Source organism: Coenobita brevimanus, chromosome 103, assembly GCF_032717465.1.
Source record: "Coenobita brevimanus isolate Jiangsu-jjx chromosome 103, ASM3271746v2, whole genome shotgun sequence".
Lineage (NCBI taxonomy): Eukaryota > Metazoa > Arthropoda > Malacostraca > Decapoda > Coenobitidae > Coenobita > Coenobita brevimanus.
In genome coordinates, this window is record NC_137056.1 from 36602993 (window position 1) to 36624152 (window position 21160).

At 45.4% G+C, this 21160-nt stretch overlaps 1 protein-coding gene across 1 annotated transcript in view; it reads left to right on the plus strand.

Moving 5' to 3' along the window:
* The window catches only part of nab (NGFI-A-binding protein homolog), a 510861-nt gene that overhangs the window by 307120 nt on the left and 182581 nt on the right, over nt 1–21160 (plus strand). Inside the window, exon 4 of the mRNA XM_080284842.1 lies at nt 19009–19122. Coding sequence (XP_080140968.1) covers nt 19009–19122 — 114 coding nt within the window. The remainder of the gene's footprint in view (nt 1–19008; nt 19123–21160) is intronic.

Sequence of the window (21160 nt, forward strand, 5' to 3'; positions counted from 1 at the left end):
GAAGGAAGGAGGGAGGGAGGGGGTGTGAAGGCAGGTAGGTAGGTAGGTAAGTAGTTGGGGAAGGAGGGAGGGAATGTGAAGGCATATATGGATGGAGTTTTATAGCTGGCGATGGAGATTGGATAGATGGAGAGATGATGGAGGGAAAGGAAGGGGCCGGGAAAGGAGATGGAAGGTAAGATTATACAGGGCCGTATACTCAGGGTCCGGGAGGCTTCCAAGCACCTTTTCTGTGGCGATTTATTTTGCATGGTGAGCCCTAACATTCACTTGTATACCATTTTTTTTTTTATTGCCGGTACCTGAATACAAAATACATATAATACAAAAAAATTATTACAGTGTCATGTGTGCTCAAATTAGTAAGGCGATTCGGGGAAGTCTCTTAAGCGAGCGAGAATACGGACGAGAGAGAGAGAGAGAGAGAAAGAGAGAGAGAGAGATATGAGGGGGGGTAGGGAAGGAAGGGTAGGCTAGGAGAATGTAAGGGGAGAGGAGAAAGTGTGATGGTAGCCTATATGGTAATGGGGGCAGGGGGGAGAGGGGGAATGTCAAGGAAAGGGGGGGGAAGGGAAGGGAAGGGAGGATGTCGTGAGAAGGGGGGTGGGGGAGAAAGGGAAGGAAGGGGGTATGGGATAGGGGAGAGGGGGGATGTGAGGGAGGAGAGAAGGTGAGAAAATATAACCACAAAAAAAGGTTACATAGAGATAGACACATACATAGATCACACACACCTTACCGTCCAGGCGAGGTGGTTCGATCTTAGTGTAAACAGGCGAATAAGACAAGGATAACGTAACAAAATCGTCCCTTCGTATCCTCCAGGCCTGTGATAAGCCATACAGGAAGCGTGTGAAATGAAACCCCGTATCTTCGTCGTTGTGTTTTGCTGTGTATTCGCGATGTTATTTACGTTAAAGCCCCCTGGTGGTGAAAAGGTGAATTAGGGCAATATTTACCCCGTATGTACCTATATTAAAATTCTCTGAGCTGAACCATATTGTCTGCAAAAAATATATAAAAGTCGCCATGATAGTCTGATTTAAACGTCAAAGGGAAATTTTTTGGGAATGGTAGAAAGCAGCTCAAAATAATGGAATTGTTATTGTACCTTTTATAACGTTAATTAGTGACAGGTGAGAAGAGAGGGTGCGAGAGGGAAGTATATGAGGAAGTGAGAGGTAGAAAAGGAAGTGAAAAAAAGGGCAGTAAAATGTGGAGGAAAGGGGAAGAAGAGAGAGAGAGAAGGAGAGGAGGGGAGAAAAGAGGGAGAGAGAGGGGAGGGGAGAAAAGTAGGAGAGAAGGAAAAAGGAATAGGGAGAAGAAAGGAGGGAGTGAGGGAGAGGAGAGAAAAGGGAGAAAGCAGGACAGACACAAGGGAGAGAAGAGGAGCAACATGGACGAAGGAAAAGAGAGAGAAGAAGGAAAGAAGAGGGAAAGTCAGTGAGGATTGAGAGAGACCGTGGGATGCCTAAAAAGGATAGAGAAGAAAGTGTGTTTATATTTATTACTGTTTGCTCTCTCTCTCTCTCTCTCTCTCTCTCTCTCTCTCTCTCTCTCTCTCTCTCTCTCTCTCTCTCACCTGTCCATTTTTTTCCCCATTTTTTCCTTCTCTCTCCCACCCCCTCCTGTCTCTTCTCTCCCCTTTCCCACCCCTCATCCCCCTTTCCCCTTCACTCCCTCTTTTCCCCTCTCTCTCACCACCCCCTACCCCCCAACACCCAGCTCTGCCTTTTAATCCAATTACCTCCCCTCCCCCGCCCCGCCCCCCCCAGCTGCGGGTGTCGATTTGATCCCACGCTGATCCAGGTAAAGGTGAGAGTCCCCCTCCCCCCTCTCTCTCTCTCTCTCTCTCTCTCTGATTTCCTCACATTCACTCCATATTATCTGTTTAATCTTATGTTCTTCCTTCCTGTTGTTTTTCCTTCCTTCCTTCGCGTGTCTCTTGCTCTCTTCTTCCTTCATTTATCTTCCTTCTGCTTCTCTCCTTTCTACGCTTCTCTCCTGCATTCCTTTTCGCACTGTTAATTTTTTCCACCTTCTCTTCTTTTCTTCTCTTCTTCTCTTCCACCTACTCTCTCGTCCCTCTCTCTTCCTCGTCTTCCTTTTATTCTCTTTCTTCCCTCTTCCTCCTCCTCCTCCTCGTCATGCTACTGCTGCTGCTGCTGCTACTTTTCGTCATTATCTTCATCTTCATCATCATCATCTCTTCCCACTCCATCTCTCCTCCTCCTTCTCCTCCTCCTCCTTATTTCCTCTTCCTCCTCCTCCTCCTCCTCGTTGTTGTTCCTCCTACTCTGAAAATAATGACCAAATCTTTTTCTTCCTCCTCTTCTGCCTTTGCTCTTTTTTTTATTTTGTTTTTTGTCTTGGCGTTCGTATTTTGTTTTCTTGATCAGGTTATGTGTGATCGTTTTTTTCTTGTTTGCGTTTGTTTCCGTGTTTTTATTTTCGTTATTGTTTTTGTCTTGGATTTTGTTTGTGCGTTTTTAGTGTCCTGCTGTTTGGGTGCTGTGTTTGTTTCTTGTTATCCCCGTGTTTGTGTATGTGTGTTTGTTTGCTTGTGTGTGTTTGTTCCTGTGTTTCGCTCAGCCTGTCTTTTACATAATCCTTCCTCATGCCCTCTCTTCTCTCCTGTTTATTCTCTGTCTCCTCCTCCTCCTCTTCCCTCTTTCCTTCCTCATTTCCTCCCCTCCACTTCCTCCTCCTCCTCTTCTTCCTCTTACCACATTTATTCTCCCCTCTTCTTATGCCTTTATTCCTTGGGTTTCTCCTTTTTCCTTCTTCCATTCCTGATTTCCATCCCTCCTCTTTCTCACCTTCTCATTTCATCTTCATTCTGCCTTTCCTCTTCCTTCTGCCGTCTTTTCTTCACTCCCACTTCCTCCTGTCTCCTATTTCTGTCTCTCTTCTTCCCTCTTTCGCCTTTCCTTTCTTTCTGTCTTGCTTCCTCTATCCTCTCCTTTACTCTTTTCTTTACTCTCTCACTTTTCCGACCTGTTCTTGATAGCGTTACGGATGAGTGGTGATGGATAGATGGATGGATGGATGGGTAGATAGATGGAAGAATGGATGGATGGAAGAATGGATGGAATGATGGATGGGTGGATGGATGAAGAGATAAATGGATGGATGGAAGAATGGGTAGATGGATGGATGGATGGATGGATAGATGGATGGGTGGGTGGGTGGATGGATAAATAGATGGATGGACTGAGGGATAGATGGATGGGAGTGATGCAGGTAAGAGGATTAAGTTTGGACTGGGTATGGAGTGGATGAGAAGATGTAGAAGTGTAAGATAGATTGATACATAAATAAAATGTGTGTGTGTGTGTGTGTGTGTGTGTGTGTGTGTGAGGGAGAGAGGATCGGACGTTTGTGTAAGTGTGTATGTATGTATGTAGGTGTAGGTGTAAGTTAATATGCGTGTATGTAACTAAGTGGGTGGGATACAGCAGAAGCCCCTTGTAATTACGAAGGCGCTGAGGGGTGCGGAGTGGGTGGGAATGGGCGGTGAGGGGCGGGAGGGGGGGAAGGGGGTATGGGTCTCTAAACTCATTAATGGTCAGGTTTATGGGCGGAGAGAGAGAAAAAAAAGTGGGCGGAGGAAAAAAAAACGTGTTTGGGCGGGCTCCTGTTGGGCGGGAAGTTGGGCGGGTCGGTCACGGTGGGCGGTTTATGGTGTAGTTGGGCGTGAGGTGGGTGGGGGTGGAGGTGGAGGTGGGATGCGAACTGGGTGGACATTGTTGTTGTTGTGGTGGTGGTGGTGGTGGTTGTGTGTGTGTGTGTGTGTGTGTGAGAGAGAGAGAGAGAGAGAGAGAGAGAGAGAGAGAGAGAGAGAGAGAGGTGAGTGAAACAGAGGATGACGGAGGCTTGTAATGTGGAGTTGGAAGAGACTCAAGGCAAATACCGTGAAATTGTGTGAAGGAAGTACCAAAGGGGGGATGGGAGGGGGGGCAAGGGTGAGGAGGGGACGTGAGGGGAAGGCACAGGTGAGACGTGACCTAATTACCCCGGCCAGGTAAGCTTGAAGGTGTAGTAGTGAGCCAAGAAGCAATACCTGGGAGAGGGAACAATAGGGGGGAAACGAGGTAGAGGGAGAAGGCTATGGGATGGGAAAGAGAGAGAGAGAGAGAGAGAGAGGAGCGTAAGAACAAGGGTAAATGGAGAGATAGAGCAAATCAAAGTATAGGTTGATAGACTGAAAAAAAAAATACCAATAGATTTTTTAATGCACTGATGACAGCTATTTTTTCCACTTGACTAAAAATTATAATACCACCACAGAAAAAAAAAAAAACTTCCTGTTTTAGAGATACAGGAATGGATTTAAGGCGTAGCGTTGTAGCCATTTTTGGACTGCTTTCCCTCAAAATTTTCTGTCCCATAATTCCGTACAATACGTGGGGCTAGAGAGGGGCGCTTGCACGTGGTGGCACTGATTTCGCAAGGCAGCTCCCCTTCCTGGTTACAAAGACGTCCCCTTCTGTACCCCTAAAGGAGGATGGTGGACTACAGCAGGTGGGCAACTTCAGCCTGCAGTCCACAGGGTTCACGTCCAAATGAGCAAGTGGCCTCAACAACAACAACAAAAACAGCAAGAACATCAGAAAGATACCGTCCATATTTTTTTCTATCTTTGAGTCTGGAAGAGTTAAATATATTCTTTGGTAACTTTTTCAAGACTAGGGAGCTCTCCTAAGCTCAGTAAAATAATCTAAATGAAGCAAAAATGAAAAAAAAAAAGAAAAGTCATCCCACCGAACGAAAATGTGGCATCACTCCCCTGGGGTTTTTCGTGGTTCAGATGAAATATAAAGAAGGTCACCCTATTGGAGGAAAACATGCCGTCACTTTTCATGGGATTTTTTTTTTTTTGGGGGGGGGGGAATGTAATATAAAGACCGTCACCCATTTGGAAAAAATAAAAATGGAACTAGTAATAAAGGACAGCATTCAATTTTTTTTTTAATTATTAGTCTCCACCCACTACCTAGGTGGAGATTATTGTTTTTGCTGGTATTATTATTATTATTCCGGCCTCAGAGTCTCGCAACAATTCCAGGGGAACAGGAGATTGTGGAAGGAATCTGAAGGGCCCTGGTTATATGTCCTGGCATGGGCCATTGCTGATAAAAAAAAAAAAATACAAAGTCTTTACGCAGTGGAAGAACATGGCAGAAAGTCATATCAGTATTATGAGTGAACGAGATTAGTTGGTCGACTCGTGGCTACTGGAGATTTCAGTGAGACCTGCACAAGGAATCTGAAGGGTAAACATTGACCAGTCTCCACTAAATTAGTACACAATGTACCCTACCATGACCTATGAACACTACTGAGGTGTCCTGTTCATGTCATAGAGACCTTCAGTCAAAGACCTCCATCCGGAACAGTAGGTGGAGACTAGTGACTGTCTGCAGGACAGTTACAGAGTTCTAATTATTATTATATTGCCCTCACTTCCTCAGATCCAAAAAAAAAAATAGTTAATAAGCAGTTAAAAGCTATATGCAGTGAGCCTGGCATTGAGGCATAAGAGTCACTTTTTATCAATATAACATCCTAACACTGCAAATCCCTCTAAGAAAAAAAGATAACAAACAATTATGGAAAATCTCAGTTTCCGTTCATCTGCATAATATCCTTCCACCGCAGACCCCTCTAAAAAGAAAAGATAAATAAAAAATAATTATCAAAAAAGTCTCCGTTTGTCCTGCATCTCGTCCTCCCTCCTACAACGCGGCCGATTGGGTTCCTGTGAGGCTCCTAATTTTGAGTTTCTTTTGGCGGAGAAAATACCCCAGGTGGAGGTGAAAGTTTGGACAGGTGGCCATCTTTAGCGATTTTATTTAGGCGTGTGTGTTTTTGTGGGGGTATGTTGTGGGGGGAGGAGGGTAGGATGGGGGGACGGGAGGGGTGGGGAGAGGAGGAAGATGAGTGAGGAGGAGGAGGTACGAGTTAGATTGGCAAAAGGATGGGAAGGGGTAAGTAGAGAGGGAAGAGACTGGAGAGGAAGATGAGAGGAGGGATGAGTGAGGAGGAGGAGGAAGGGGAGGAAGAGTGTGCGAGAGGGTATGGAGAGGGATTAAGAGAAACGGGAGAGGGAGAAGAGAGAGAGCGAAGGGCAGGAGCAATAAAAATAATAATAAGGAGAGAATGGGGTAGAGGACCTGAGAGAAAATAAAAATAAGGATTGATAGCGGTATGGAGAAGAGGACAGAGAGAGAGAGAGAGAGAGAGAGAGAGAGAGAGAGAGAGGAGGAGGTAGAGTCGTGAAGGTAGAGATGGAAGAAGGGAAAGTGTTTAGAGTTTGGCCTACTAGAGCATACCTCCCTACGGTCATCGTTAGCCTTAATACTGAGAGAGAGAGAGAGAGAGAGAGAGAGAGTAATGGTAGAGAAAAGGAGAAGGAGAGGAATAGGGAGAGAGGGAATGAGGTAGAGAAGGGAGAGGGAATGAAGTACAGGAGAGGGATGAGAGGGAATGGAGGAGGTAAGACTCTGAATGGTAACTGAAACGAAGAAAAGGAGGAAGAGAGGAGGCGAAATAACAAAGACATGAAAGAAAGCCTAAAGGAAGCGATGATAACTGCAGAGAGGAGAAAGAGAATCTAGTGTGAAGAAAACGGGAGGAAGAGCGTAGAAACAGAGGGGAGACTAGGAGAAAATAAACTCAGCGTCAGTAGGAAGAAATTAAGAAAAGGAAGGATAGACTAAGAGTACAGAGGAGGAAAAAAATAATGATCATAATAATTGACATAGCTCAATAGTCCTTTGCCTGAATGATACGCCTCCTTTTTCGAATATATCCGTCGGGGGTACCCCCCCCCCCCCCCCCAAAAAAAAAAAAAAAAAAAAAAGCGTTCGTGCTGAAGGGGTTAATGAGGAAATAATTGAGGTTGGTGGTCAGGTTAGGATGGATTTTTTTGTTTTTTTTTTTTTAAGATTTGTCGCTTTTTTTCAGAATGGTGAGGATTAATTAGAAAGTTTGAATGATGAGGGAAAGACGTATGGCTGTTTTCACTGGAATTTTGTTGGTTTCTCTCTCTCTCTCTCTCTCTCCCTCTCTCTCATTGTGTTCATGTACGATGATGATGATGATGACATACGGTTAAAATGTATATGAAAGAAATTGATTGAGGTTATTAAATTACACACACACACACACACACACACACACACACACACACACACACACACACACACACACACACACACACTGCCATTCGAAGGGGGGGTTTCAGTAGACATATTCACAAATTATCTTAGCAAATTCAGTGTAAGTAAAGTTCTATTCCAGTTCACCTCACTTTTTAAGTTTGGTAATAAAATGTGTAATCAATAATGTTAAGATAAAAGTATAGAGTCTCCCACAACTTACACTTTAGTCTTATTCACTTAAGTTTTGAAGTCTGTAGTAGGTGTATGAGGTAAGATAAAAGCATATATTATAAACAGTCTTATCCACGACATACTCGGGAAGGTTTATAAATGTTGCCCCTGAGCGGATACCGACGCGCAAGACGTAAAGAAAACGGAGAATGGTTCCCCCCTCGACCTTGCTTCACCACGCACGGTATATGAGTGCCTGTGTGTGTGTGTGTGTGTGTGTGTGTGTGTGTGTGTGTGTGTGTGTGTGTGTGTGTGTGTGTGTGTGTGTGTTTTATTACAATCGTTGTCATAGTTAAACACCATACTGAACCACCTTAGCCCCCACTCAGATCATTATCATCATCATCATCATCATCACCAATTTCCATCACTCCCTTATCATCATAAAATCGTCTGGAAAATCGTCTGGCGGTAACAGGAAAAAAAATACGCATTACCTCCATCACATTACCACCCCCTCCCCATTCCCCTCCCCCCCTGCTTTATCCCCCCTCCCTCATCCTCCTCCTCTCTCCCCCTCCCCTCCCCTTCGCCATGCATCCTCTCCCCCTCTCCCCCTTTGGTATTGAGATAAAACAAAAAATAATGACAAAAACATCCGTGCCTTTAGGTCTACGGGCCACCTTCACTCAGGCCGTGTTAGTGTTTTTGTCGTGTGTGTGTGTGTGTGTGTGTGTGTGTGTGTGTGTGTGTGTGTGTGAGGGATGTTGAAACTCTTTCTCTCTCTCTCTCTCTGGCTTCATAATTTCCTGTGTGTCAAAGTAATTAATAAAACAAAAACAAACAACAAAACAAAGATAAAAAGTAAGGAAAAAACAAGGGAAAAAAACAATATCTTCAACCCCTTCAGTCCGAGTGGTCACTTAAAGCAATAAAGTAATTCGTCAGTAACTACAATAACAGTGTAATCGTTAATAAAGGAAGCTAATCTTTTCTTTTTTCTCTTTTTCTTAGCATTGACGTGGATGGATGGATGGTTAGAGGGGAGGGAGACTGAGATACACGGATGGTTGGTTAGAAGCAATTTGGCCTCTGTCGAATGAGTGGATGGTTAAACTTGAGGATGGATGGATAGAAGGGGGACGGATATTGGCCTCCAGTTGACAACCCTCTTTTAAACTGAGGAAAATCGTCTGGGAGTAGCGAGAAGGGAGGAGTGGATAGGTGGGTGGTTAGAAGGGAGTTGATGTGGATGGGTGAATGGTTGGAATAGAAAGGAGGTGAATGGACAGATGGATGAACGAATGGATGGATGGATGAGTGGATGGATGGATGGATGAATAGATGGATGGATGGATGGATGGTTAGAAAGTCGAGAAATAAAAGAGGAAGTAGAGTGAATGTCAGGGTGCGTGAGTGAATGTGAGTGCGTAGGTGAGAGAATGGTTGAGTGAGTGAGAGAGAGTGAGTAAGGTAGTGGTTGAGTGCATTATTGTGTGTGTGAGTGAGGGCCTGAGTGTGTGAAGTGTGTGGTTGAGTGTGTGAGTGAGTGCATGAGGGGTTGAGTGCATAAGGTAGTCATTGAGTGCGTGCGTAGGTGCATGAGTGACGTGGTGCGTGTGTAGATGTGAGTGGGTGAAAAAGTGCGTGAGTGACTGAGCATGTGTATGAGCGCACGCAAACATGAAAATAAGAGTGTGTGATGAAAAGGGATAAATGGCGCTTGTAAATGTGAAAAAGGGTGTGTGCTAGTGTGAGTAAGGTAGTGTGCGTTTGAGTGAGTGCGTGAGTTGAGTGAGTGAGGTCGCGCTACCCGGCCAACACACACACACCATAAAAACACCACCACCTTCACCACGCAAAAAGTTTTCCTTGCGCTTTTCTCGCTTTTTTTTTTTTTTTTTTTTTTTTTTTTTTTACGAACTCCAACATTTCTCTCTCTCTCTCTCTCTCTCTCTGTTTTAGAGCTTTTGACAGTAGACAGAATACGATAAAAGAATGATAGACCGAAAGAGAGTAATGAAAATGAGCATATTAGAGTAAGTGTGTGTGTGTGTGTGTGTGTGTGTGTGTGTGTGTGTGTGTGTAAAGACGAAAGATAGATGTGGATGAAAAATGGATATGGGTGGGTGAGGGGGGGGGGGCGGCAAGTGGATGAAGAGAAACATGACTAGGTGGAAGAGACATAATATGGATGTAGAGGTGCATGAGAGAGAGAGAGCATAGGTGAACTGAGGTAGAAAGTAAGCGGTGGTGGAGGAGGTGGGTGGAGGGAAGCTCGAAATGGGTGGAAGGAGTGAGTGAGAATGAGTGACAGTAGGAGGGGGTAGGGGGTGGGGATGAAGGGGACGAAAGGAGAGGGGAGGGTGATGGTGGGGGTGTTTGTACAATGCTTTTTCACACCCCTCACCCCACCATTAACATTTTTGTGGGTGTCGTGGGTGGGGTGTAGGGGGTGGGGTAAGAAGGGGGTGTATGTACAATTTTGGCAGTACTGTACAGTGTTTTTATTTTTTTACCCATTCAGTACGAGGATGTTTATATTGAAGTGACGGCGGACGGTTTTATATAAGGCTATGGTAAGGAAAAACAACAACAACAACAACAATAACCACAGCAGCAACAATAACAGCCATAATAACAACCACTACCACAAGAACATCAACAACAATAACCACAGCAACAACAAAAACAGCCACAGTAACAACCACAATAACTATCATCACAACGAGAACAACAAAAACAATAACCGCAGCAGTAACAGCCACAATAACAACCACAACAACCATCATCACCACAACCACAACATCAACCACAATAACATCCACAACAACAACAACAAAAACAGTCATTATCCACAGGTTGGACTGATAGTAGACTTGAAGTGTTGTTGTTGTTGTTGCCTTTTTTGAGTATTATTGTTTGGTATACTTTTGAGTATGTAAAAAAAAAACACTCTTGCCATGTTATTAAATTTTAGGTGGGAAGAAAACCGATGATGATGATGATGGGTAGTATTAAAATCTGAGTAAGGAAAGCATTTAGGGTTGATTACGTTTTATATATTTACTTACTTATTACTGGGTTGGAATTAGAGTCCGAGTGATGGTGAGTATGATGATGGTGAGTGTGAATAAGTAGAACATACCGGATAATTACTGAAATAGGGCCTAGAATACAGTGTTTCAGAGCTGTTCGTCCTGCGTTTCAAAATCCAAAGCGTTGCCTCTTCTGAACGATGAGGCGTTTTTTTTTAATATATCAATTCATGCCACCTCGAGAAAGCATATTGATTTTTCCGAAATGGAGAATAACACTGATCCATCGGTACATTGTAATAAGCTAAATGAAGTGGTTTGGGTTGAAAGAGAGAGAGAGAGAGAGAGAGAGAGAGAGAGAGAGAGAGAGAGAGAGATCGTTTGTAGTAAGAAAGCATGAAATAAAAAAGTCATTGTGTTGTAAGAGTTAAGACATAATTCTCACTCTCTCTCTCTCTCTCTCTACCTGATTTGCTCCTGCCTTCCCCCTCCCATCTTTTTCATCTCTCTCCCCTTTCCCATTTTTCTATCAGGTCTTTTCTCTTCCCTGAGTTCTTTCTTTCACTTAATTTTTCCTTCAACATTAAATTCCCTTCTTACTTCCCTTTCCCCTATCGCCATTTTCCCCTCTCACCACTCTATCTTAAGTTTTTCCCCTCCACACTTTCTCTCCCCTCTTCCCTCCTCTCCCTCCTCTTCTCGTCATGCACCCCATTCTTCTCTCTCTCTCTCTGTCTCTCTCTCTCTCTCTCTCTCTGTCTCTCTCTCTCTCTCTCTCTCTCTCTCTCTCTCTCTCTTCTCACTGTTTTATCTACAACTAATCATCATTCCATTCCTTCTCTTCTTTTTTTTTTTCACTTTCTTCATCTCCTGTCTTCATTTTTCTTTCATTCACAGCTGCTGTCACTTTCATTTCCTCTGTCTCTCCTGTCATCTCCCCTCTTTCTTCATGTTCCCCTTACCTTTCCCCCTCTTTCCCATCTCTGCCCTTTCCTCTGTTCCCATCCCTCTCTTTCCCTTCCCTTCTCCTCCCTTACTCTTTTCTTTTCCTTCTTTCCCCTCCCTTCCTTCCTCTCCCCTTGCCGTCTTATTTTCCTTCGTCTCCTCCTCCCCTCTTCTACCTCTCTTTCTTTCTCTTCCCCTCACTTTTCCTTCAACTTCCCTCCCTCCCCCCTCTCCCTCCTTCACTCCCCTCCCCTCCCCCCTTCACTCCTCCCCTCGTCACCTCAAACGGGCAAGAAGCAGTAATGGCTTAGTACTCTCTCTCTCTCTCTCTCCTTTTTCTCCCGCATCGCTGCATTCCTCTTTATATCTTCCTTCCGTTCATTAGCCGTCTCTCTCCCTCCCTCCTTTCCTCCCTCCTCCTCTACTTCCCTCCCTCTCTCCTCTCTCCCCCTCTACTTCCCTCCCTCTCTCCTCCCTCCCCCTCTACTTCCCTCCCTCTCTCCTCCCTTAGAGGGGACCTTATTGAAGTTTTCAAAATCATGAAGGGATATGACAACTTAGACATGAATAAATATTTTGATATAGACCGGTCGAGTCAAACCAGAAGTAATGGCTGCAAAATCATGGGAAAACGATTCCAATCCCACGAAGCAAAATACTTCTTCTTTAACAGAGTTGTAAATATCTGGAACAGATTACCCTCAGATACCGTGAACAGTATCTCAATTGAGACATTCAAAAACAAATTAGACAAGTATTTGCACGAAAATCCTCAGCTGACTCTTTTTCTGTCCGAATAACTTGCTTTTATAGCTACGGTACATGGAAGTTCATGCCCCCTTAGTCTACAAGACACCCCGTAAACAATGTACCCGTACATAGTGTTGCGTCACGATATTATACATTTTCAATTTATTCGGTGCAAACAAAGCAATATGAGCACAGATTAGGATCTGCACAGATAACCCTGAGTTAACGGTCACTACTCTTACTTTCGACCTGTGATGGGCTGTGGATCACTGAGGGTCCCTGTTAGTCAAGTGACCACCATCGGGATTTTTAATGTACCAGGGGTCACTGCTTCAGGATGAAACTTGTGTACTGTCCCACATGGGAGAGTTCCTTGTCTCAGTGGAGTGAACGGAGCTATTGCCTGATTGACTGCTGCCTACCTAAAAAGCGCCAGGGAAGGTTGCCGCACCACCCCTAAACATCCACTCTGTGCATTGCACATCCACACTGCACTGTGCAGTCCCCTTTTATCTAAGACACCCGTCCTATATACTTTTCAGTCTCCCCAGCGCAAAGAAAGCAATATAAGCACAGATTAGGAGCTGCACAGATAACCCTGAGTTAACGGTCACTACTCTTACTTTCGACCTGTGATGGGCTGTGGATCACTGAGGGTCCCTGTTAGTCAAGTGACCACCATCGGGATTTTTTTTAATGTACCAGGGGTCACTGCTTCAGGATGAAACTTGTGTACTTGTCCCACATGGGAGAGTTCCTTGTCTCAGTGGAGCAAACGGAGCTAGGGCCTGATTGACTGCTGCCTACCTTAAAAGCGCCAGGCAAGGCTGCTGCACCACCCCTAAACATCCACACTGTGCAGTGTGTAGCTTCCACGTTATGTCCACAGACTTCCCATTAACTCAATGTGACTGGTTTATAATGTCATGCGGTAACTATTATTTTATTTGTTTACTTTCTCTTTCAGGTTACTCTATCGGGTAGCTTATAGATAAAGTATTATAGAATGTGACTTTTCCTTTCCAGTGTTTCCTATAAAATTTCCATGTCAGTTTTTCCATGCTGCATGGTGGTTTTTCTCACTTTTTCCTGGAGGGTTTGGTGGTGGGGGGAGCCTTCTTGCTTTCCTATCCTTATCCTTCAACATGTAGAGTTAGATCTTGTAGTCATAGTTTTCTCTAACAAGCAGCCTCGAAAGGACCATAAGGTCTGTTGCTGTTTGCTTTCCTGTGTAATCCTGTGTAATCCTCCTCTACTTCCCTCCCTCTCTACTTCTCTCTCTCTCTCCTCCCCCAATAATTCTTTCACATGCGTATAAGCCAGATGCATCTACCCTCCCCCCCCCTCTCTCTCTCTCTCTCTCTCCTTCCATTTTCCTTCCTCCTCCCTTCTTTCGTTTTTACAATTTCTCCTTCTCTCCTTCCCTTTCGGATCCTTCCTCTCTCCCTCCCTCCCTCACTGCACCTTCTCCGTCCTTCGCATTTTGTCCTTTCCCTCCCTGTCTCCCTCCCCTCGTCCCTCCCTTCCTCCCTTTCCTCCTCAGTTTATCCCTGCATTACCTCCCTCCCTCCCTCCCTCTCTCCCTCCCCAACCCACGCTGCAGCCCATATGCATTGTCTCCCTCCCCCTTTCCCTCCCTTTCCTTAATCTGTCTCTCCCTCTTCATTACCCTTCTCTCCCCCCCACCCCCATACTCCTCCACGCGTCCTCCTCCCTCCATCCTCCCTTCCATTAGGGCAAGTCTTCCCTCTTTCCTCCCCTCTTCCCTTCCCTTCCCTTCCTTTCTCTTCCTTTCCTTTCCTTTCCTTTCCCTTTCCTTCCCTTCCTTCCCCTTCCCCTCCCTTTCAACTTCTCTTGTCCCCTCCTACCTTCCCTTCTGCTCCCTCTCCACTTACTCTTCTCCCCTCCTTTCCCCTCACCTACCTCCCCTTTCTCACTTCATTACCTCGCTTCCCTTTCAGTCTCATTTACACTTCCCCCTTTCCTCTCTAGTTACCCCTCCTCCCTTTTTTCTCTCTCTCTTTCTTCTTCCTCTTCTACCCTTCGTTGCTTCTCATCCTCCTCCTCCTCTTCCCACTTCCTCCCTTCTTTGTCCCCTCTCTTTTTTCCCCTCTTCCTCCACTTTCTTCTCTTTCTTCATCTCTTCATCTCATCTTTTTCTTCCCTTCTTCTCGCCTCTCTTCCATGCCATCTCCCTTCCTTCTCTTACTGCCCTCTTTTCCTCCCTTCTCCTTCCTCTCTTCCCTCCCATTCTTTCTTCCCCTCTTCCCCTTCGTACTCCTCCCCTCATACTCCCTTCCTCCCCTCTTACCCATTTTCTCCCAGTTTTTTCTTCACCCCTCTCTTTCTCCTCCTTTCCTCCCCTTATACCCTTTTCATTCTTTCCCATTCTCCCCCTTTTCCTCCCATCTCTTACCTCCCCTTTTCCTTCCCTCTGTTACTTCCCCTCTTCCCCCCTCTCTTTCTACCCCTTTCTCTCTCCTCTCTTCGCTTTTCATCTCGCTTTTCTCCTCTTTTTCCTCTCCATCATGATTGTCTTTAAAATTCCTTCATTATTTGCTTGTTTTGTTTTGTTTCCTTATTCCTGTTTCTCTCATTTCTTTCTTAAACTGGATTTTTTTTTCTACTTTCTCTTTCTTTTTTCTCCTTTCTCACTTTTTCTCCTGCGATTTTTCCTTCCACCCATCCTGACTCTCTCCTTATCAGTATCTCTCTCTCTCTCTCTCTCTCTCTCTCTCTCTCTCTCTCTCTCTCTCTCTCACCCCTCCTTTCTCCTGTTATTAAAATGCTTCCTTCTTTCTTGTCTGTCTTCCTTCGTTCTTCCTCTCTCTCCATCTCCTCCCTCCGTTCTCTCCCTTCCAAATTGCATCCCTCTCCCTCCCTCCACCCCACCTATAAACATATGATTTTTCCTTTGCTCCCCATTCCATCCCTTTCCCTCCCCTCCCTTCCCATACCTCGTTTTCACTCTCCCTCCCCTTCTAATCCACCCCCTCCCTCCCTCCCCCATATATGCAACCTCTCCTATCTCCATATCTCCCTTCCCCTCCCCTCCCCTCCCCAACACCATCTATCCATATACAGTTCCTCCCTCTTCGTCTCACCTCCCCCTTTTCTCTTCCTCTTCCTTTCCTCTCATTTCCCTTCTCCGTCTTCTCCCTCGCTTCTCTTCCTCTTCCTTTTAATCTCTCCTTCTTTTCTACTCCTTCCTTCCCTCCATCTCTCTTTCTGTCACCTCTCCTTCCATTCACCCCTTCCTTTTTTCCTCCTCCATCCTCATCCTTCCTGTCTACTTTGAATCTTCCTTCTTTCCTCTTTCCTCCCTCTTTTACCTCCGTTCTCTCTCATTCCCTTTTCCTCCTCTTCCCCTCCTATAAACCTCCCCTCTTCTCTCCCTCATACCTCCCTCTCTCTTTTGCCTCTCTCTCTCTTCTTTCTTTCTCTAACTTTCTTTTCATCTCGTCTTTTTCGTTCATCCCTTCCTTCTCTCTCCTTCTTGTTCTTGTTCTTCTTCATTTCCTCCTCCTCCTCCTCCTCCTCCTCCTCCTCCTTCTTCTTCTTCTTTCTTCTTCTTCACGCCATGCCTCCCTTCACCTCTGTCTGCAACCCTCCGTCTCCTCTCCCTCTCTTTTTCACGTCTCCCTCTCAGTTCGAATGCAGAATGTTTTTTGCGCTCTCTCTCTCTCTCTCTCTCTCTCTCTCTCTTTATTTTTTATTTTATTTATTTTATTTTATTTTTTTTTTGCCTCAGGATGCATCAATTGACCTCAATCAACTACTACTTTCATGTTTGCATCGCTATTACAAGTGTCTCTTATGTTTTGTATTCCTAATTTGTATTCCTTTCTTCCCCCTTTCCCCAAATTCTTTCCTTCCCAAACCCCTACCTTTGCCTTCCCCCCATCCCTCCCTCATACCCCACTCTCCATATATGCATCCTCCCACCCCCTCCTTTTTCCCCCCACTCTCTCCCTTCATCTTTCGAAAGGGATTGTGTGTCAACTGTTGTCTATTTTCATTCTGCTCGATGGTGATGATGATGATGGTAGTCGTGGTGATGATGATGATGATGATGATTGTGGTGATGCTTTCCTTTCTTCCATCATATTCCTCTTCTCTCACCATCTTCTTCGCTGACTGGGCACCATACATTCCTCTCTCACTTCTCCCATCTTCCCTCCCTCATCTCACTTCTCTCCCCATCCTGCATCCCGCCCCCCAGTCTCTTTTTTCCAGTCCCCCTCCCCCTCCCGTATCCCTCCTCCCTCAGTTCAGCCTCCCCCCCTCAGTCTTTGCAAGCTCCTCCCCCCTTTTCATCTCCCCACACTCCCCTCAGCATCCCACCCCACGCACACCTTCCCCTCTCCCATCTCCCCACACTGTCCTCCCATGCGCACCTTCCCCTCCCCCATCTCTCCTCACTAACCCCCCATGCGCACCTCCCCCTCTCCCCCTTTTCCATCTCCCTTCACTCCCCTCAGCATCCCCCCATACGCTTACCTCCCCCTCTCCGCCTTTTCCATCTCCCCTCACTCCCCTCAGCATCCCCCCACACGCGCACCTCCCCCCCTCCCCCTCACGCGCCCCACCACGTGTCCTGGTGAAAAAGCCCCATTTAGTCTGCTGGTTGTTTTTGCCGGGTGGTGAGGTCCGCGTGCTGCTGCTTGGGACTCCACTGCGCCCTCCTGTTCGCTTGGGTCTGGTTGTGTCCCTCCTGCACGCTCCCCAACGCTCCCCGCCGCTCCAGCTCACCAGAATCATAGAGCTGCGTGGTCTCGTAACTTGCCATGCACTCCCTTGCCCAGTCACCATCCCTCCCCGCATCCCTAGTCACCAAAAGCATAGTGAAGCTTGGCCTTGTGTTGTGTTGTGTTGCATCTCCACGCCCACCATCGCGTTCACTGTCGCTTCCCTAGTTACCAGCGTCGCACCGTGCCGCGTGGTCTTGTGGCGTTGATCTTCGTAGCGTTGTGTGTTGCACCTCCTCGCTCACCGTCACTCGCCGCTCCTCCATCCACCTAAATCGTATAATGCCTCGGGGGATTGTAACTGTGATCAGCTGGGTACCGTTGTGTGCTACGGGATAGACCGGTGGTGTGTCCCCGTGGATGTGGTAATAGTGTCCGTGTGTGTGAGCGGACATGTGTACCCGATGTTGCTTTGACGTTCGTGTGTGCGAATACTAGTGAACGTTAATATTTGTGACTTACAGGACGTGATGGATAGATTGAAACCCACGGAGTGAAACTAAAACCATATACTGAATCTTACCGGGCCCTCTGTATGTGTAATTATTCAACGTTAGTGCAGTTGTGCATTGGAAGTAGTGTTTTTGTACGGGCCGTGTGTGTATGTGTATCGTGTAGGTGTACTGTGCAATCGTGAACCTTGACCCGCGTGGACCTGTGCACTGGCGGATCATCAGGAACTTATTGTGAGGGAGAAGCAGTAGACTCTCCCCCTACCCTCCTCTCCCTCCGTCTAGCCACTGGGGAGAGACTGATGTAAGGGGCGGCACTGACCCCCTTACCCTCCCCTCCCCTCCACACACCCCACCCCCACCCAGTCACCTAATTTTTAACCCCCCCCTCCCTGTCTTCATCTTCATCCGTTCTCTTCCATCCCGTCTATTATTCCCTTGATCTTTGTCCTTTTCATCTTCCCATACATTTCCTAATTTTCCCTCTTACTTTCCCCTGTTCTGTTGATTATTATTCTTCCTCTTCTCCCTTCCTCCCTGTCGTCTCTCCCTTAGTCCTGCCTCCCTCAGTGCCAGATCTTCTCCCTCCACGTACCTTGTTCCTCCCTCTCATCCATATCTCTTCCCTCACTGCTTGGCTCTCCCTTTTTTACACACTCCGTCAGATTTCATTCCCTTTGTCCCCCATCGCCTTCCCTGCATCTCATTTTCTCCCTCCCTCACCCTAATTCCTTGTTATCTCTTCCCCTCACATATTCCTCCATCCTTCCTCACCATCACTCTTCCATTTCTGCTATATTTCCCTTCCTTCCAGTTCCAGTCTATCCTCCACCATTCTCCCTCCACACCCCCTCCTCCTCTCCTCCCTTCCCTCCACATTCCCTCCCTCCCCACCACTCTCCCTCCCTCCCCACCATTCCTCCTTCACCATGGAATCTTCAGACGAGGCAGAAGGTAATGCTGAAGTTGAGATAAAATATCAAGGTAGTGAATAAACTTTTTGGAGTTATTATTGGTTATTATGTCTGTAGGATAATTACTTACCGGTGTGGGTTGATCTTGAGAGTATTATTCATCATTAACAGAGGAAAATGACCCCCTGGCAGAATATACGGCATTATTATTATTACTATTATTATTATTATTATTATTATTATTGGGCTAATTATGAGTGAATGGAGACGTGCCTCATTCTTGTATAATAATTATTCTATTTTGTGTTTTCCCTTTTCCTGCCTTTACAATCCCCTCCACCTCAGTACATAACAGTTGCAGAAGTGTGATGATGATGATGATGATGCTCCCCACTCAGCACCATTGTTGTTATTCTGTCGTGTTTTCCTTCGTCATGTCAGCAGATCTCACCAACCTCATGCATAATAGTGAGAGCATGGTGATGATGATGATGGTGATGGTGACAGTGGTATTATGTATGGCGATGCTGGTAATGATGATGCTTTGAAATTATTGCCTTATTATGATGATGATGATGATGATGATGACTCTACCTTTGATGATGATGTTGATGATATTACTAATGATAGCAGTGATAACGTGACAATGTTGTTGATGATGATGATGATGATGGAAGCGATGGTGATGATTTTGCTCAGGGTATTATTTACGAGTAGTGATAATGAATATAGGTAAGAATGATGATGATGATGATGATGATAATGATAACCTGTACTAACCACGTCTCATAACCTGTAACTAACGCGTCTCTCTCTTGTTGCAGTGGCCGTGACGTCACAACCCTCCAACGAGTCAGAATTACAGCTGTACCGGGTGTTGCAGCGAGCCAACCTCTTGAACTATTACGAAACGTTCATTAGTCAAGGTAGAGTTAAAGGTCATTATGGAACTACGAGTCAGTATAGTCCTCCCATTCCTAGATAATAACACAGTGTCATTAGTAGTATGATGATGATGAGGGGTGATGATGGTGGTGATGCTGAGTGATTGATAGACCCTCAATGACTTTTGGTTTTGTAGTTGGCCCCCTTTCAGCCCGAGGACGTCTTTTTTTTTTTTTCGTTTCGTTCCTGCTGTTTCTAGACTTTTTTTTTTTTTTTTTTTTTTTTTTTAGTGAAGGGGTTAAAGAGTCTCCATTAACCCCTTCATCCAGTCGGCTTTCTCTCCCGGAGATGAGGGAAACCGTCTGGAGGCAGCAGGAAGGAAGTAAACGACGTCATCGAACTGAAGGGGTTGAAAGATGCTTCGGCTGTTATTGTTTATTTTTTTGTTGTTGTTGTTGTTTCCGTAGTGGTGATGCGTTGCCTGTTGCACATAGCTATAGTCTTGTCACTTTAACTTGGCCTAACAATTGATATCTTTCCCTGTTGATTTGTTAGCTATGAGATTAACACTAGAATACGATGCTAGTAACGAAGAAGTGTCGTGGTAAGGGTGTAGAGCCATAGTATTGCCTTATTCTGTCCTCGAGCGACTGGAAAAAAAACACAAATGGACGAAAATCATGGCCCAAGTTAAGGTGAAAAGGCTGGCTGGAGTAAATGCTTGTTGCTTTGGCTTGCAGCTAAACTGAACCTTGTGTTGTTGCAAAGTGCCGTGGATGTTGTGTAGATAGATGAGTAACACCCACGTATTGTGATGATTATGATGGTGGTGGTAGTGGTGGGGGTGGTGATGATGGTGGTAGGGGTGATGAAGATGATGATGATGTTGGTGGCGGTGGTACGTGTGATGATGATGTTGGTGGCGGTGGTACGTGTGATGATGATGGTGGTGGTGGTGATAATAATGATGATAACAATGGCATAGGGGAGATCATTCACAGTAAGGAATTATTGAAGCCTGTACGCAACCCATCACACCTGCAGAGCCTAAGCCAGTTAAAGTCACTGGACGAAGCAAGAAGAGTATATATGACCTCCTCAGGCTGAAGGGGTTAAGTGTGAGGCAGTAAAGAGGCTGAAATTAGGCCTGAAGTTGTTTATTTTGATAGTAAACACCATTTTAGTTCAGTATGTAGGGTAATCTAACAATGAACACGATTTTAGTTCACTATGTCGAGTACTATAGATATACATTCCAAACATCGGCCACTCCTTCACAGATTAACCCCTCCAACGCCAGGACGATTTCACAGACGATTTTCTTCAGTTTAAGGGGTGAGGGGGGGTATTGATGGGACCCGTAAGCTGAGTAAAATCGTCTGGAAATTAGCAGTACAGTTCGTCATCGTGTCGAAGTGGTTCTCTTAAATGTGTTCGCACATCGCGGTCAAAAATTCGTTTACACCCAAATTTATTGTTGCTGCTGTCAATTGATTTTATATAGTACAGAAACCAGTATAAGTAAAGTTAATGAAATTGTTCCTAATGCTTCCAGTTCGATTTGTCTTTCATAAGGATAAAATAATCAGGATATAGGAAGAGTAATAATGATGATGATAATAATAATAATAATAATAATAATAATAATAATAATAATAATACATTTACTCATCATCTAATCCTGTGTTGCCCTATGAGGAGCGTAGGAGCCCGGGGCTAGGCAAGTTGGTCGTGCCATTTAAGATGAGAGTGACCAGCTTCATTCATCCCTAATTGGCATCACGTGAGCAATAAACCGCAACCATCCCTTGGACCTTTACAGGCTCAGTCCGATTGGAGTGCCTCAATTAGGCTACCCACTAAACCACCAGGCGCCATAATTTAGTTATATGGTTACCACCCAACGTAGTAAGTGGTTTCTTGTACAGGCTTGCTACTCAGTGTCGAGTCATCCGTAGACAGAAGGAAGAGGAAATACTGAAGGAAAGAAAGACAAAGAGGAAGGAAGGAAAGAAGAGAGGAAAGGGCAGTCACCTGAGAGCAGCACTACATCGAGTGAGTGGATAATAATAAAATATTACTACTACTACT